Below are 16,786 nucleotides of genomic sequence, written 5' to 3'. Positions count from 1 at the left end.
CTCAGTTCAGTTATGAGCTATATTAGTGATAGGTAACATTATAACCCAGTTAATACAATACCTATACTCAGTTGCTACTTATACAACCTGTGTATTGTAATATAATAGATCACAAGGAAAACTCACCGCAGTTCTACGTATCCTTAAATCAGATACCAAACTGCGTAGCTTACAATAACTGAACTCTTGTGATCTACAATTAACTCCTTTTAGGAAAAAGGAATTATTGAATAAATATATATCATAAATATATATATTTCTCTCCTTCTGGGTTCAAAGGAGAAAGAACTTTGGAAGGACTGTTATCCCTTTTGAAATCTCCCAAAGGGAAACATATACAATGTCCTACGCAAATTATCGTTATATGAAAGCAAGAGCAAAACGATGGAGACCAGAGAATTTGGATGGAATTCAAACATCAGACGAACATTTAATAAACCTTTTTGCAAAAATATTATCGAAGCATGTACCAGAGATAGGGAAATTCGATCCTAATAAGGATGTTGAAAGTTACATTTCAAAACTTGATCAACACTTTACTGAATACCCTTCATTATTCCCAAATGAGCATACTAAAAGACAGTATACATTGAATCACCTAGAAGAATTAGAGCAACAATTCGCTGAACGCATGTTTTCTGAGAATGGAAGTCTTACATGGCAAGAATTACTCAGACAAACAGGGAAAGTACAAGGATCCAACAAAGGTGATCGTTTAACTAAAACATTTGAAGGTTTTAGAAATCAATTGGACAAAGTTCAATTTATAAGGAAACTCATGTCAAAAGCAAATGTTGATGATTTCCATACTCGCTTGTTTATATTATGGATGCTGCCATATTCCTTAAGGAAATTAAAGGAAAGAAATTACTGGAAATCAGAAATCAGTGAAATTTATGACTTTTTAGAGGACAAAAGAACAGCCTCGTATGGTAAAACTCACAAGCGTTTTCAACTGCAAAATAAAAATCTAGGAAAAGAGTCCCTTTCAAAGAAAAATAACACCACTAATAGCAGAAACCTGAGGAAGACAAATGTTTCGAGAATAGAATACTCATCTAACAAATTCCTAAATCATACTAGGAAACGTTACGAAATGGTATTACAAGCTGAACTTCCAGACTTCAAGTGCTCAATACCCTGTCTAATCGATACGGGCGCTCAAGCAAATATTATAACAGAAGAAACTGTTCGAGCACATAAACTGCCTACCAGACCCTGGTCAAAAAGTGTGATATATGGTGGAGTTTATCCAAATAAGATTAATCGCAAAACAATAAAACTTAACATAAGTCTAAATGGAATATCAATCAAAACAGAATTCTTGGTTGTAAAGAAATTTTCGCATCCAGCTGCTATCTCCTTCACAACATTATATGACAATAACATTGAAATATCTAGCAGTAAACACACGCTCTCTCAAATGAACAAAGTTTCAAATATTGTCAAGGAACCTGAGTTACCAGATATCTATAAAGAATTCAAAGACATTACTGCAGAAACCAATACGGAAAAGCTACCAAAGCCAATAAAAGGGTTAGAATTTGAAGTTGAACTAACTCAAGAAAACTACAGATTACCTATCAGAAATTACCCGCTACCACCGGGAAAAATGCAAGCTATGAATGATGAAATTAATCAAGGATTAAAAAGTGGAATTATACGAGAATCTAAAGCCATTAACGCCTGTCCAGTAATGTTCGTTCCGAAAAAGGAAGGCACCTTGAGAATGGTGGTTGACTACAAACCTTTAAATAAGTATGTCAAACCCAATATATATCCGTTACCACTTATTGAACAATTACTTGCTAAAATACAAGGTTCTACAATTTTTACTAAACTTGACCTCAAAAGTGCCTATCACTTGATACGAGTAAGAAAAGGAGATGAACATAAACTTGCTTTTCGCTGTCCTCGTGGAGTTTTTGAATATCTAGTAATGCCTTATGGCATATCTACAGCTCCAGCACATTTTCAATACTTTATCAATACAATACTTGGTGAAGCCAAAGAATCACATGTAGTATGTTATATGGATGATATTTTAATTCATTCAAAATCGGAATCTGAACATGTAAAACATGTTAAAGACGTTCTACAGAAATTGAAAAATGCGAACTTAATTATCAATCAAGCAAAATGTGAATTTCACCAATCACAAGTAAAATTTATAGGGTATCACATTTCGGAAAAAGGATTTACGCCTTGTCAAGAAAATATAGACAAAGTCTTACAATGGAAGCAACCTAAGAATCGTAAAGAATTACGACAATTTCTAGGTTCTGTCAATTATCTTAGGAAATTCATTCCAAAGACATCACAATTAACACATCCACTCAATAATCTTTTGAAAAAGGATGTACGCTGGAAATGGACACCAACACAAACCCAAGCGATAGAAAACATTAAACAATGTTTAGTTTCTCCTCCGGTGCTACGACACTTTGATTTCAGTAAAAAGATTCTACTGGAAACTGATGCTTCAGATGTCGCTGTAGGAGCCGTATTGTCTCAAAAACATGATGATGATAAATACTATCCTGTTGGATACTATTCAGCAAAGATGTCTAAAGCACAATTAAATTATAGCGTATCGGACAAAAAATGCTTGCAATCATTAAGTCTCTCAAACATTGGAGACACTATTTAGAATCCACTATCGAACCTTTCAAAATTTTAACAGACCATCGAAACTTAATTGGTCGCATTACTAACGAATCCGAGCCTGAAAACAAACGTTTAGCTCGTTGGCAATTATTTTTACAAGACTTCAACTTTGAAATTAACTACAGACCTGGATCAGCAAATCACATAGCTGATGCCTTATCCAGAATTGTTGACGAAACAGAACCAATTCCAAAAGATTCAGAAGACAATAGTATCAACTTTGTTAATCAAATCTCGATAACCGATGATTTTAAAAACCAAGTGGTTACAGAATATACGAATGATACAAAATTGTTGAATTTACTAAACAATGAAGACAAACGAGTGGAAGAGAATATCCAACTCAAAGATGGCTTACTAATTAACAGTAAAGACCAAATCTTATTACCTAATGATACTCAGCTGACTAGGACAATTATTAAAAAGTATCATGAAGAAGGTAAATTGATTCATCCAGGCATTGAACTTCTTACAAACATTATATTACGTAGATTTACGTGGAAAGGAATAAGAAAACAAATACAAGAATATGTACAGAACTGCCATACATGTCAAATAAACAAATCTAGGAATCATAAACCTTATGGACCTTTACAACCAATTCCCCCATCAGAAAGACCTTGGGAATCTTTATCAATGGATTTTATTACAGCTTTACCAGAATCATCTGGTTATAATGCACTTTTCGTGGTAGTTGACCGATTTTCAAAAATGGCAATCTTAGTACCTTGTACGAAATCCATTACAGCAGAGCAAACAGCTCGAATGTTTGATCAACGAGTTATTGCTTATTTCGGCAATCCAAAAGAAATCATTGCAGATAATGATCATATTTTTACTTCCCAAACGTGGAAAGATTTCGCACATAAATATAATTTCGTTATGAAATTTTCGTTACCATACAGACCACAAACTGATGGACAAACTGAGCGTACAAACCAAACTGTGGAGAAATTACTAAGATGTGTATGTAGCACACATCCAAATACATGGGTAGATCATATATCCCTAGTGCAACAATCTTACAACAATGCGATACATTCAGCAACTCAAATGACACCTTTTGAGATAGTACATCGCTATTCACCAGCTTTATCACCTTTAGAGTTACCTAGCTTTAGTGACAAAACTGACGAAAACTCTCAGGAAACGATCCAAGTATTTCAAACAGTTAAAGAACACTTGAATACAAACAACATAAAGATGAAAAAGTATTTCGATATGAAAATACAAGAAATTGAAGAATTTCAACCTGGAGACCTAGTTATGGTCAAAAGAACGAAAACAGGTTTTCTTCATAAATCCAATAAATTAGCACCTAGTTTTGCAGGACCGTTCTATGTGTTACAGAAGTCGGGTCCAAACAACTATGAATTGGATCTTCCAGATTCAATCAAGCACATGTTTTCATCTACTTTTCATGTTTCTCACCTAGAAAAGTATCGACATAATTCAGAACTCAATTACGCTACCATTGATGAGTCTGATATTGGAACAATTCTTCATATCCTAGAACATAAAAACAGAGAACAAGTACTCTACTTAAATGTCAAGTACATTTCGAATCTAAATCCGAGTACTATTATGTCAGGATGGACTACATTAGCTACAGCGCTACAAGCGGACAAAGCAATTGTCAATGATTATATTAAAAACAATAATCTAAATATCTGAGAACATATGACTTATCCTCAGATTTACATAGAAAATCTTGGGGAGGGCAATGTCAGCAATACTACACTACGCTATAATACACTACGTTGAGTATCACTATATGTCACATGTTCTAATTATATATCGTACCATGTATGATACGATATGGAGATTGATCTTAATGATAATCTATTAAGATCAATATTATCTGAATACTATAAATAGAGCTACTGCTGAACCTCGTTCCTCAGTTCAGTTATGAGCTATATTAGTGATAGGTAACATTATAACCCAGTTAATACAATACCTATACTCAGTTGCTACTTATACAACCTGTGTATTGTAATATAATAGATCACAAGGAAAACTCACCGCAGTTCTACGTATCCTTAAATCAGATACCAAACTGCGTAGCTTACATCAGGTCTTTAGAAAAGTTTGTTTTTGAAATATTTCTAGAGGTTTAGCTGCAAAAATTGATGATTACTTTACGTTCAACACCCTCATCAGAGAAGGAATCATTGAATCCAAACGGTTTTTGCCCCAGCTTTCCTTTCCCTCGTTTTAGTCGCCATACCGACCCATGAAGCCAAATCTGCTGGCCAAGTTGGGTAACAAATTAAAGCTCGTCGAAAAGCATGGATTTTCCAAAATTGGTAGTTTCTATAGCATTTCAACAAAGTAAATGCGTCGGAAATGTTAGTAGAAGATGAAGTTTCCAAATTTTCCATGGCAGCACGTTTGAAGGTTTTATTGTAATATCACCCATTGTAAAACAAGTTGATTTTGCTTTTAATAAGCATTTTACAATAGAAACGTTTGAACTTTGGGTGATTCTGGTTTTAGCATCAGTTCTTTTACTATACTTCCAAAGTATTATTTTATTTACCATCTATTGATTTTCGCTACTCAAACACTAAGGACTATTATCAAGTAATTCGCATATCTTTTATAACTAACACTTTTTATTTCCTTCCACTCAAAACAGCGTAACCCACGCGCTTGATTGAATTTACTCTGTACATTGGGCAGTAGTTGAGGCATCTGCAATGTTCATGTTCTGTAATCTAATTCTTACTCTTTAGGAGTAAAGTCCTATTCAATAATTTTGTCTTAATGATTTACCAAATTGTGCTTTCTACAATTAGAGTATGGAGAGAACATTGTGTTTCTTAACAATCTATAATAATTTTTTTATCGCTGGACTCTCGCTGCTTATAATATCAATAACGAAGTATAACGCACTTCCTTATTTCTACTAAATACTTACACAAACCACCCGACATTCTTATATGCCTCTGAGAAAACTTTAAGATCAAATTAGATTCGCCTGTTCTTAAGTAGATCTGGTTTTTGTTTCCCATTAGATATAAGATGTCTATGGAAAATAGAAGAGGAAGGCCCCCTACTCGGAGGCAGCATCTCTTTACGAAGGATTGTAAGTTCAACAGGATTTCGTTCGAATCCGAGCTATAAAAAGCCTTTTGACTTTTGTTATATTACCAATTGAAGGGAGATGATTTTCTTTATTCTAAAGGTGTTTTTTCTTTAGCAGCTATATATCTATCACATTATTCTACTTAGTTGTTTTTAAATCATTGAAAAAAAAATAAAGAAATCTTTTTTCAGCTCCTTTCACAATACTTTTGCTTACTTTTCTTTAGTGAAATCTCTAATGTACGCATTTGGAGATGATGTGAATCCTGCTCCAGATAGCATAAATGTATTGGAAGAAATTGTTGTTGACTATATCAATGAAATGGTAGGGCGGTTGTGTCGTTGCAAAACAAGCCTTATACTTGTTCTTTGAAATTTTATTAACTAGAATACAGTGCCTGGAAGCTGCTAGGATAGCTGGAAATAGAAATAAGGTCAAAGTAGATGACTTTAAATTTGCTTTGCGTGATGATCCTAAGAAACTTGGTCGTGTTGAGGAATTGTTGGTATTACAAAAGATGATTGCCGATACTAGGAATGTTATGAAATACAACAAAGATCATTTTTAAAAAAACTAGAACTTATCTCCATGGTTTCAACAACATTCACTGTTACTATGTAATGTGAACATTTTACTATTTTTGAGATTAATTTTAAAGAGATCATCAAATTTTAGTGTCGCAGGTCACCCATTTCAGGGCGTGGTATGAAACGAAAAAAAAAAATCACTGCAAAGGCAGTTTCCGTTTACCTATCCGCCATTTACACATTCAATTGATAAGAAAACCCAAATTTCGCCATGTATAAAATTAAGAAGCTTTCTAATGACCTAAAGTTAAGTAGGATTCGCATATTTTTGAGGATAAATACAAAAATGCATTCGTTTATTACGCTTAATAAATTTATTTTGACATGAAAGTATTTTATTGTACCCGTTTAAGTTTTTAATGTGAATGTAAAAATTCCACACCCAATATCTGTAGAATTTTTTCGGATGCAGTTTTACTTTGAAAAAGATTGCGAATGAAGTACTTTAGCGTTTACATAGCTTTTATGGTCTTACTATGATGATAAATCATATCCATATTATAAGTGGTTACCATATTTCAAATGGAGGGTTTGTCAACTTGCTCTCTGATGCTGCGAGTAATGATTGCAATAACTATTGATATTTTAAACTAGTACTAGATATAAAGCCTTCAGCGAGGCACTATAAAAATATTGAATATAACTTGAAAGAAAATCTTAATTAGAGTAATTCAGGCAAGAATCTTTAGAGTAGAGGCTACCAAACGTATGCTATATCAAAAGTAACCTTAGGCCTTTATACATAACTTAAGAGATGGGGCTAAGAGATCGACTGACTTGACATGTGAGATGTTCACGTAAACAAAATTATATTAAATTCATGATTAAGGAGAGGATCGAGATTTCGTGGGCCAATTTAAATTCAGATTATGCCACAATACCATCATTTTGGCTTCCTAAATATCCTTTTGGTGGTGCACTATACCCATAGGTGAAGTTTATACGACCATCTATCCATTCTCCGGCAGTAACAGTTTCAATGTCTTTTCCAGTCTTTTCTTCGAACAGTGGACTCAAAGGAGTTTCAGGATCAGGAGTAACAAAGTATGCGATCGTTTGACGAGTCTTAACACCGGGGTCAATTCGAACACGATGAACAGTGCTTCTCAACTTTCCGCTAGTCCAAAATTGGAGCATGTCAGCAATGTTTACCCTATGTAAATGGTTAGAATAAGGAGTCAGGAAAAGACTTACAAAACTACGTCTGGTTGGACATTTACTTTGATCCAATCCATATCTTTAACAAAATTAGGTGGACGAATTTCCAAACCTGCTGCATCCCTTTGGAAAAGCAGGGTAATGGAACCGTAATCTGAGTGTGCACCAGCATCTTCATCATCTTCACGTCTTTCAACTCCTTCAGGTATACTGTATTTTAAAAGTCGAAGAACGTCCTCTTCAGAGCTATGGCTCTTGCTGAAAAAATCTGGCGGAATTCCAAATCCAATGGCAAAAAAATCCAATAATCTCAATGTTAGTTTATAACAATGCCTTTGGAATTGGAGAAATTCATCCATGTGCTCCGCAATAAACGGACAAAGGTTTTCTAATTTTGGATCTGGAAATCCTGCTAAATCATAGGATTCTTTCAAATCACCTCTCGACTGGTGTTCCATATCTAACTTCTCACCAAAATGCCCTGTGTATCCACTATGTAATCGGCCACCCTTGAACAAATATTTCTGCTTTTCTTCTACAGGAATATCAAAAAATTTGTCTGCAAGCTTAAATGTACGATCTATTTCATCTAGCGGAATTCCATGATTCTTCAAAGAAACGAATCCCCAATTTTTACAAGCATCGAGCAATTCTTTCACGACAATGGAAGTATCATTTTCAGAAAGGTCAATGCACGGTACTTCTAAGGATCCCATTTCAAACCCAGTATCGATTAAGTGTTTGTATTACAGAAAAAAATAAATTAAAACTTTAGCAACAATTGTGTCAAGACGGTTATAATTAATTTGTTTGGAAATGGATCACTAAAAGAACCCAACATCTCCTGGACTTTGATAACGTTGTCAATTTCTGAGACTTTGAGTAACCCCAAAACAGGGATCTCCTTTATTGCGGAGCAAGTCAGAATACTTTGATAAGATTAGGTCTTATCATTTTCATGTAGGATTTTTGATATTGTTATCTTCATCGCGGTGTAATATGTTAATTCCCCATAAAAATTTGCCGACTTTGAGTGCGCCCGAAAGAAACACAGTAGGTAATAAATCTCTTAGAGTTGTAGTTTGATGCTACTCTGTTGCAAAAAGGAGTGACACTTCCTTTTAATATGTGGAATGTAATAAAATTGTGCGCGCTTGAGTTAAGAGTTCAAGTAAGAATGCAAAAGCAATTATGCTTTGAAATTGTTTTGAGACTTGGTCATTTGATTTAATTAATTTATCTACTTTTTAGTAAATAAATATTAAATAGCACAAAAAAAATGATTATTCTTGGTAAATGATTGATTCGTGAAAGTAGGGTTAAGTGATCCCAACAAGAGTTATGCTGAAGACCTTCATTTTTTGGATAATTTTCGCGTGTGTAATAAACACTAAACTGTTTCCATTTTCTAGGAGGATTTAGCAATAAACTGAGAAATTTAGTCCAGTCAGATTATATTTACCATACCATTATACACTTTCTTTTTGGTGATATGAGCAAAAAACCCACTTTGGTCACTAATGATTTTGAATAGGATCATAGGCATTCGGTTGAACAAAAGCGGCATTAAAAATTTTAATTTATAAAACGAATTAATCTTGTAACTTGCCTGAGGCCCGTATTGATATTTGTATACCATGGCAAGAAAGTAAATATTGTACACGAAGATATATTGCAATTTGAGCATAGAAGTAATTACAGTTTTAATTACTAAGAAGTTCAATTGGAGGAAATAGAATAATTACATTTGTTCATAAACATTGAACAGAGTCTACCCTACTAGCTAGCAGAAACGATAAAACGTGTGGACGTATTAGCAAAGTTTCAAGGAATATGCTTTTGACATTAACATATGAGATTGAAGCAGCTATCTTCCTCCATCCCAAAAGCCTTTATGAGGGATAATAGCTTCATCTTCAATGTAGGGACCCACCACCTCAATAGGATGAGAGGCAGCTCCAAGAATATCTCGTGAATTAATGTATAAAGGCGGGCACTCACCACTTTTCTGTGTCAGTTTAATCAAATTTTCGTTCGATAAGCCAAAAATCATTCGGCGAATACCAGACCAAAATATAGCACCAGAACACATGGCACAAGGCTCCGTGCTGGTATACAGAGTACACTTCTCAAGGTCTCTTCTTGTCTTCGTAATCAAACCTACGGCACGGGTCTCAGCATGTTGAGTTACATCCCCGTCTGGAACTCGATTTCCCGCAGACATAATAACATTGTCATTTTCATCAACAATAATGCATCCAAATGGATGTTGACCTTCATCACGAGCTTGCTGAGAAACTTTGATGGCCTCTCGTAGATAAGCTAAATCCTTTTCTGAAAGTTCAGTGCTGGACATATTGTATGTTAAAAAAGAGACGCAGGTTGTGTTTTGACTATATGTATGTAATTTATAAATTGTGTTAATTTTTCCAACTACATGTTCAAAGAAACGACATGCTATCTATTGCTACTTGGAATTCGGGAATTGTCGATGAATCGGTTGACATCGATTATGATCGCCGTTCTGGAAAGACAATGTAGAGCAGAAGAGGTCAGCTCAGTGTCTGAAGTTAATACATCTACACAGTCGGTCTACGCTAAAACCATCAATGCTGTTTCGGTCGTCCAGAATACATGGGGATTGAAACTCGCATTTCCAGTCATCATTAGCCGATTAGGAATATAATACTACATAATCTATTAAACATTGCTATTTTGCAAGTATAAACTACTGTGCGACTAAAAATTACGAGTGCTATAAGGCAGCTTTTTAATAAACGTAACTTTTTAAGCTATATTTTTTAAGACGACTGTAATTTCAACTGCAATAGCTGTAGTAGGACAGATTTCAATTAGTAAACAATAACTAGTACAAAAAAGGTAGAAAAGAATAGCGAATTATCGACAAAAAGAAGTAGATGCATATTGCCAAAAAAGAAGGGGTACATACATAATCGGGTGTTCACAGTAAAAGGAAAGTTGGATGAGTGTATATCAATACGAACATAACAACTTTTACATATGCTAACATGAATGATAAAAGGGAGAAATGATGGAATAAACACTACACTTCAGGTAAAACCTTGGCATCATGTGCTTCTTGTAATGCTTGTTGAGTAACGGCAAGTCGACTGTGTTTCCGAATGAGATGACCAAAGAAGTAAATAACATAAATCGTGGCCACAAGCGACAAACTAATAAAAGCCAAAGTTGCCATGGCCCAAGTGGTAGTCATATTGTCAAACATGATAATACCAAGATGTACAAGAACAGCAGCAATAGCAAAACTTGGTAAAGTGAAAGCAGCGATGGCGGAGCCAGCAACCGATGGGTAGGAATCAGTAATATAGTTAATCATGGCAAGCCAAAGTTGAGGATCACCAACACCTAAAACACCACCTGCAATTAAAGGACTTACCCAAGAAATTCGGCCATCTGAAGTAAAAGCGAACCAAAACAAGCCTGCTGGGAAAAACCAAACGGTAAGCAGAGAAATCAAGAAACGTGCTTCTGGACGCGCTACACCTCCATGACGCCTTTTATCCCAACGATAAAGCCAATTTTGAATGGGTTGAAGCATAACAACGATGGTGACACCAACCAAAAAGTTCAAATAAGTGAGATTTGCACCCATGTATCCCATTTTGTAGTTGTCGACAAATACGGGAAACAGTCCATCCAAGTAAAGGAAAATCAAACCATACGCAAAGCCGTTATACAAACCCAAAGCCATAATGATAGGCTCTGTACACAAAAGTTTAAAAGCGGTGGATAAGACAAATTTTGTACGAACTACAGCTGATTTAGCTTTGGCAAGAGTAGAGACTTGAACGGTTTTTTCTCCAGTAGTAGAAGAATAGTTCATGATGTTGATGACAGGTAAGGTCTCAGGACACAATACGCAAAGAATTACAAAGAAACCACCAACAATCATATTCATCCAGTAAAACCAACGCCAATGATCATAAAGAGCCTCACCAATGGGGGACCCAATAGAGGCACCTGCATTTGCACCCCAAACAAATAGAGAGATACCAAAACCGACGGTTTCAGGAGTGAAGATATCACACATACTACTTGCAACGTTAGCGAGAGCAGAACTACCAAAGGCACCAGCAATAGCACTGTTGATTGCCATCATGGGTAAGTTATAAGCAAGGGCTTGGGGAATTTGGAAAATAATATAAAGAATTAGAGAGCCAACATAAACCCATTTACGACCAAAAATATCCGACATGGGACCTAAAAGCATGGGACCAAAAGCATTACCGACAATGAAAAGACTTTGTACAAGATAGGAGACTTGAATACTGCAATGCCAATTAGTTTGATAAATATCAAAGAAGTTGATACAGGCGGTGGATGACCAAATGACATATACCTCTAAAAATGTGTAAACGGTAGCAACAAACAACTTTTTCCACAAGGGCCATTTATGAGGATGAGCGGGATGGTTGGGATCAATGGACATAAGAGCCTTTGTGAGATCCCAAGCATCAACATTTTCCACCGAGCCCTCTTCATCCTCCGACATACTAGGTGACTCATGTTTCTTGTCTTTGGCAGAAGTCTCTAGTTTGTCTTCGGTAACGATAGTTTGCCCGGTCAATGGAGGCTCCTCTTCAACATTCTGTGGTTCCACGTCGTGATGGGAGCGGATGACATTAAGAATTGACATCGTGTATCAAAAAATAAAAAAATAGAATAAGAAAAGACAGCTAGAAGAAAATGAAGAGTATGCTGCAACGTACGCAGTAACAATCGACGCAGAAGCAAAAATGGGAGGGGAATTAGGAAGAAGAAGAAGAAAAAAGAAAAGGAACAGAAATATAATATATGTATAAAAATCTATATGTCTTATAAACACAGCAGGAAGAATTAACTTGCTATGTAAAAGTTTGTAGGGAACGAGTTCAAAATAGGTAAATCCAAAGCAGATAAAAAAGGGGATCAAGACAGTATAGAGAATTTATAAATAAAATAAAACTAATCAATGATGAAGAAAATGGGAATGAAATGCTTATCGACTCTTGTTTTTTTTTTTTAAAGTGAAAAGCAATAATTGAATCCAAGGAAAGAATACTAAAATTATAAAGTAGAGGGTATAGGGTATTTAGTATAGTATAGAAATGAATGGCCCAAAGAAAAAGTGGATTGCCAAATTAAAAGAAGAAGAGTAAAATTAAACAAATTGAAAACGATAACTAATTATACACACCACAAAAGATACACACACACACACAAAAAAACCCACGCACACAGATACACTCACACAAGCAACAGAAAGACCCAAATAATACAAAGTATGTCTTGAATAACAGACGAACCGATAATCGCTCTCACACAAAGTCCGTTGGGTGAAATAAAATGGGGAGTGGAGGAAAAAGAACAAAATATTCTTTTTTGCTTTATTATTTTTGATTCTGTTTTTTTCTAAACCAAGAAAACAACAACAGCCCTGATCCCTTCTTATTACAAAAGCTAAGCAATCAATTTGCTATGTCCTACTTTTTTTTCCGCTGGTTTTCCAAACGCAATTCGCAACTCAACAATGCCGGTCAATATCGTTTTATATGAAAAAATACGCAGTCATCGAAGTTTCAGATACTTTTGCTTTTGCAATAGATATGCCTTCAAATCTTAGATAAGAGTAGAGGACAAAAAACAATTCTATGGTACAATCATCCTGACCCTACTATTTTAAAGATGAATCTAGCCACCCCAGTCCAACGTAACTACCGCCCCTGCTACCTTGCCGATGCAAATGTGAAGATTGCAGGTTAGGGGAAGGAAACACGTTAGAAAAGCTTATCGTTTTTCCGGGAGCAAAACGAGGAAAAGAGGAAGAAGAGGAAAAACAGGGTAAAGGACGTCGGCAGGGCAGCGGGAGTAGGGCAGCAAAAAGAGAAAGGAGAAAAGAGAAAAGAAAGAGAGAGAGAGAGAAAAAAAAAAAAGGCAAGAGAAGAGATGAGTAAAGTGGATAGAAGTATAGTAGAAGAAGAAAAAGAAAAAGAGGTAAATGGTAATTTTAGAGTTAAATTGTAAATGTTTTGATTATTAATTCTTTCATTATATATTCTTTTGTTATTTATTTTCTCTTTACTCTTTTACTCGTTCCTCGTTAAATTTCTCAAAATGTTTTCTCTCTTCCGCTAAAAAAATTTTCTTCTTCTTCTCGGTTGGCCATTTTCTTTTTTCTTTTTCTTCTTTTTGCCTCCAATCTCTCTTTGCTGAAATCATTTGATTTTCTGGGTCAAATACATTTCCATTTATTGGTTCATTTACTACGATTATCAGTCTCTCTTCCATTTTGTTTAACAAGCTTATACCTCAATTTACGAACCAACCCAATTTCACTGCAGTAACAAAATAATAATATCACACATTTATTACATCCCAGCAATGCGTAAAATCCGGTACTATGGAGTATATTTTTAATACAAGTATATCGGGCAAGTCAAGAAGCAAAAACAAAGACAAAGAACAAGACACTATCTAATCATTACTGATAAGAATGAGATTTTTTTTATGTCGTTACACACACCGTTTTCGTATTCCACTGCATTGCTTTTGCTTGGTGCTTTACATCCTCGTTTCCCTGTGCGGTTGCATTCCACGTGCTAGAGATTAGCGAGTGGAAAGTGACAAGCACACTAGTCCGTAAATTCGTATCATGGAGAAAGATGGAAAAGACAAGGCCCATTCCATTCTTTTTGAGTCTATATACAGGATGATGGCTCTAGCTATCAAATGAATGAGTAAGATTTGTAAGATGGAGATAGGTGTAGGAAGGATTGGGTTGGTGATGAAGGGATGCGTAAATTGTAGACGTAAAGATGTAGGATGAAAAATAAAATGGGATGAGAAAAGGCTAAGGTCGACACTATGTTTGTCATGGGTTGAATAGGTCAATGAGTTGAATAGTCAATGGACGATTGACTATGCACAAAAGCACCATTGATTGTTTGAATTGATTTATCACAAAGATGATTGATTCATCATGTCTTTGATTTTATTTTACATTTCAAAATTGTGTGGTGCTATAACACACCTCTCTTTTCCTCCTCTATCGCATTACTCAGTTCTTCTCTCTCTTCCTCGTCTCTCATCGCTATTTCCTTTCAGCTGCTCTCTCTCTTTTTCTCTCGCTATCCCATTTGCGACACCCTCGGCTTCGTTGTCATGAGGGAATTCCTCGGACACCCGGTCCACGACCGGCAAAGACTTCGGCAGAAACACGGTATTCCCGAAACACTTCCTCCGCATTTTTCTTTCCCCCCTCACCCCCACATAGGAACTTTTTCAAAGTTGTAGTCAGTTCCTTTTAGCTAGTAGCAAAGTGGTTCATGTTTGCAGTCGACTGGGGGACATGGGTCTATGTGGGGGATGTACATTTACCAAGATGGCTGGCATCTACGGGAAAAGGTAAGCCAGCCAGGCAAAGAAAACAATACTGAGAAATCGAATAAAGGGTGAATCTGAAAAGCACATACAAACATACGCAACCCTTAAGGTTTCCTTGTTTGTCCTTTTTTTTTTTTTTTTTAAGATTCTATTTTCTGTTCTCGTTATTTAATCTATTTATTCAATTTATTCATTCATTTTTTTGTTCCATTTATTTATTATTCATTCATTCATTCATCTTTTTTTTTAATTTCCTTTACATTTTCTATGCGATCCTTGCTTTACGACTTCTTGTGCTCCCTTTTTGACATGTAAACAATGTGATTGGAAAAATCATCCAGCTCCGGTAAAAGTGGATCGCATCCGTTTTCCTCTTCACAACTTGAAATCGTGTTCAATAAGTTCTAGATGTGACCTAAGGAAAGAAAAGCTTTAAAGTATACAATTGACCGATGCACGAATCGCTTCAACAATTTTTAAACGTGTGTAGATCGACTTTCCTTCTTAAACTATCATCTTATATGTACTTACTCAAAAAGTAATTCATAACTAAAAACAAAAATTCTACTGCCGACAATGCAACAAGATGGATTTGTTGAGAATTAAATTAGCATACATTTCCTCCTTACATACTTCCTTAGCCATGTCTGTGAAAAAGTAGAATATGTATAAAAATGATCTGCAAATATGCAACTACAAATGAACATGTTATACAAGGGGAAGCCAAGTCAGGCCTTGTTGCATGGTATAGCTAGCTTACCTGCCAATGTTTCTGCAACTCAAAAGAAACTATTTGGTAATTACCATCTATCGTTTATTTTTTTCTCCACATCAAATTAGTCATCCCGCATCTAAAATCCGTTTTAATATTTTATTGCACAAGTCATGTGATTAAGGTGTCCTTTTGAACATGTTTGATACGTTCGTTCAAATGATTCAATTAGCTATCTTTGTTTTTTATAATATGGTCCGGCTTTATGCAATTTGGACTCTTTATAAAGATAAGACTATTGACATATGCGACTTTTTCTCTTTTGAGCATGTATGCAAATTTACCGTTATAAACGTTTTTTTAAGACATGCAAGGAAAAAAAACCGTAAAAAAGTAAAGTAAAATAAAATAAAATGATATAAAAAAAATAATAAAATTAATTTAAATTAAAAATGCGAATAGATTGTAAAAAATAAATAAAATTTTAACAGATGAAAATAGAACAAATATATTAATTTACTTTGTTTAAAAAAAAATTTTTTTCATAATCGATATGATGTTGCAAATACTTTTGGTAAAATAAAACGTAGTAAAAAATATTATCAATTAATCGAATTTGATCATTCACAAATTTCATGCTCAAAAGTCTACACTGACAAAATGTCGTCTTCATTATTTTACTTTTTCTTTTCATTAACAGTTAATCATAAAATTTTTCATAAAATTACCATATAATTTACTATTGTTGAAAAACATTGTCTACGGCCATACCTAGGCGAAAACACCAGTTCCCGTCCGATCACTGCAGTTAAGCGTCTGAGGGCCTCGTTAGTACTATGGTTGGAGACAACATGGGAATCCGGGGTGCTGTAGGCTCCTTCTCTTATTATTGCTATTTTATTTTTTTAATTTTATTGTTTAAAGATAGATTGTGGGCCTTATGCCCTGTTAGCTTATTGACAAAATCATGTATGGTTCAGTACTTTGAATCTCTGTGACTTTCGAACAAATCATTGCTTCATTGCTTACAAAGTAGTAGATTGATAAATTGCATCAACATATCAAATTCTCGCATGCTTCTTTTTCTTTATTTCATATTTCTCTAATTGTCTTATTGCTGATTCCTTAGCGCGATTTTCATGTAGCAAAGTGCTTCTTTATGTGGGT

The 16,786-nt window shown here is 35.0% G+C and overlaps 5 protein-coding genes, 9 long non-coding RNA genes and 1 other non-coding gene across 15 annotated transcripts, besides 2 other annotated features; 6 read left to right on the top strand and 9 right to left on the bottom strand.

The window, feature by feature from the left end:
• Positions 1 to 174: part of an LONG TERMINAL REPEAT that runs on past the window's edge.
• Positions 14 to 812, bottom strand: SPOM_SPNCRNA.7710. Its single transcript, NR_197046.1, has one exon. It is a non-coding gene; the product is annotated as a non-coding RNA (long non-coding RNA).
• Tf2-13 (retrotransposable element/transposon Tf2-type) lies at positions 341 to 4,341 on the top strand (the record flags this gene model as incomplete). The annotated part of the gene is given in 2 exon segments (NM_001431052.1): positions 341 to 2,602; positions 2,605 to 4,341. Coding segments are annotated over 2 exon segments (3,999 nt in total).
• SPOM_SPNCRNA.7709 lies at positions 1,083 to 1,851 on the bottom strand. Its single transcript, NR_197045.1, has one exon. It is a non-coding gene; the product is annotated as a non-coding RNA (long non-coding RNA).
• Positions 4,342 to 4,391: 50 nt separating the features above from the next.
• Positions 4,392 to 4,740: an LONG TERMINAL REPEAT.
• Positions 4,576 to 5,605, top strand: SPOM_SPNCRNA.1287. The gene has a single exon (NR_150155.1). It is a non-coding gene; the product is annotated as a non-coding RNA, possible alternative UTR (long non-coding RNA).
• SPOM_SPNCRNA.7708 lies at positions 5,253 to 5,483 on the bottom strand. The gene has a single exon (NR_197044.1). It is a non-coding gene; the product is annotated as a non-coding RNA (long non-coding RNA).
• A 15-nt stretch (positions 5,606 to 5,620) lies between the features above and the next one.
• Positions 5,621 to 6,662, top strand: taf13 (transcription factor TFIID complex subunit Taf13). Its single transcript, NM_001023515.4, has 3 exons — positions 5,621 to 5,758; positions 5,985 to 6,082; positions 6,153 to 6,662. The coding sequence occupies exons 1-3, from the start codon at positions 5,695 to 5,697 to the stop codon at positions 6,324 to 6,326; spliced, it is 336 nt and encodes a 111-aa protein (NP_588527.2). The 5' UTR covers positions 5,621 to 5,694; the 3' UTR covers positions 6,327 to 6,662.
• A 227-nt stretch (positions 6,663 to 6,889) lies between these two features.
• On the bottom strand, positions 6,890 to 8,445 carry SPOM_SPCC1494.01 (Fe/ascorbate oxidoreductase family protein). The gene is made up of 2 exons (NM_001023514.3): positions 7,540 to 8,445; positions 6,890 to 7,498 (listed from the first exon to the last, which is right to left on the bottom strand). The coding sequence occupies exons 1-2, from the start codon at positions 8,217 to 8,219 to the stop codon at positions 7,213 to 7,215; spliced, it is 966 nt and encodes a 321-aa protein (NP_588526.2). The 5' UTR covers positions 8,220 to 8,445; the 3' UTR covers positions 6,890 to 7,212.
• On the top strand, positions 7,406 to 10,261 carry SPOM_SPNCRNA.1286. Its single transcript, NR_150154.1, has one exon. It is a non-coding gene; the product is annotated as a non-coding RNA (long non-coding RNA).
• On the bottom strand, positions 9,227 to 9,869 carry SPOM_SPCC965.14C (cytosine deaminase). The gene has a single exon (NM_001023513.3). It carries the CDS (start codon positions 9,857 to 9,859, stop codon positions 9,371 to 9,373), a length of 489 nt encoding a protein of 162 aa, NP_588524.1. The 5' UTR covers positions 9,860 to 9,869; the 3' UTR covers positions 9,227 to 9,370.
• SPOM_SPCC965.13 (pyridoxal family membrane transporter) lies at positions 10,261 to 13,162 on the bottom strand. The gene has a single exon (NM_001023512.3). The coding sequence runs from the start codon at positions 12,179 to 12,181 to the stop codon at positions 10,568 to 10,570; it is 1,614 nt and encodes a 537-aa protein (NP_588523.1). The 5' UTR covers positions 12,182 to 13,162; the 3' UTR covers positions 10,261 to 10,567.
• SPOM_SPNCRNA.1285 lies at positions 12,735 to 15,879 on the top strand. Its single transcript, NR_150153.1, has one exon. It is a non-coding gene; the product is annotated as a non-coding RNA (long non-coding RNA).
• On the bottom strand, positions 13,875 to 14,284 carry prl35. Its single transcript, NR_150751.1, has one exon. It is a non-coding gene; the product is annotated as a non-coding RNA, poly(A)-bearing (long non-coding RNA).
• SPOM_SPNCRNA.550 lies at positions 14,529 to 14,940 on the bottom strand. The gene has a single exon (NR_150919.1). It is a non-coding gene; the product is annotated as a non-coding RNA (long non-coding RNA).
• Positions 15,757 to 15,994, bottom strand: SPOM_SPNCRNA.121. The gene has a single exon (NR_150070.1). It is a non-coding gene; the product is annotated as a non-coding RNA (long non-coding RNA).
• A 347-nt stretch (positions 15,995 to 16,341) lies between these two features.
• On the top strand, positions 16,342 to 16,539 carry SPOM_SPRRNA.07. The gene has a single exon (NR_151399.1). It is a non-coding gene; the product is annotated as a 5S ribosomal RNA (ribosomal RNA).
• Positions 16,540 to 16,786: the final 247 nt, after the last annotated feature.

This window comes from Schizosaccharomyces pombe, assembly GCF_000002945.2.
Source record: "Schizosaccharomyces pombe strain 972h- genome assembly, chromosome: III".
Taxonomy (NCBI): Eukaryota; Fungi; Ascomycota; class Schizosaccharomycetes; order Schizosaccharomycetales; family Schizosaccharomycetaceae; genus Schizosaccharomyces; species Schizosaccharomyces pombe.
Note: the sequence above shows the minus strand (reverse complement) of the source record. Positions and strands in the feature narration are given on the sequence as shown.

What these genes read in the sequence shown, in the direction of transcription:
- taf13 (NM_001023515.4), top strand. Translation starts at nt 5,695, where the DNA reads ATGTCTATGGAAAATAGAAGAGGAAGGCCCCCTACTCGGAGGCAGCAT. An exon ending in GCATCTCTTTACGAAGGATT is followed by an intron (nt 5,759 to 5,984) that starts GTAAGTTCAACA and finishes ACTTTTCTTTAG; the next exon opens with TGAAATCTCTAATGTACGCA. An exon ending in TTGACTATATCAATGAAATG is followed by an intron (nt 6,083 to 6,152) that starts GTAGGGCGGTTG and finishes ACTAGAATACAG; the next exon opens with TGCCTGGAAGCTGCTAGGAT.
- SPOM_SPCC965.14C (NM_001023513.3), bottom strand. Translation starts at nt 9,859, where the DNA reads ATGTCCAGCACTGAACTTTCAGAAAAGGATTTAGCTTATCTACGAGAG.
- SPOM_SPCC965.13 (NM_001023512.3), bottom strand. Translation starts at nt 12,181, where the DNA reads ATGTCAATTCTTAATGTCATCCGCTCCCATCACGACGTGGAACCACAG.
- SPOM_SPCC1494.01 (NM_001023514.3), bottom strand. Translation starts at nt 8,219, where the DNA reads ATGGGATCCTTAGAAGTACCGTGCATTGACCTTTCTGAAAATGATACT. An exon ending in GTCCAACCAGACGTAGTTTT is followed by an intron (nt 7,499 to 7,539) that starts GTAAGTCTTTTC and finishes CCATTTACATAG; the next exon opens with GGTAAACATTGCTGACATGC.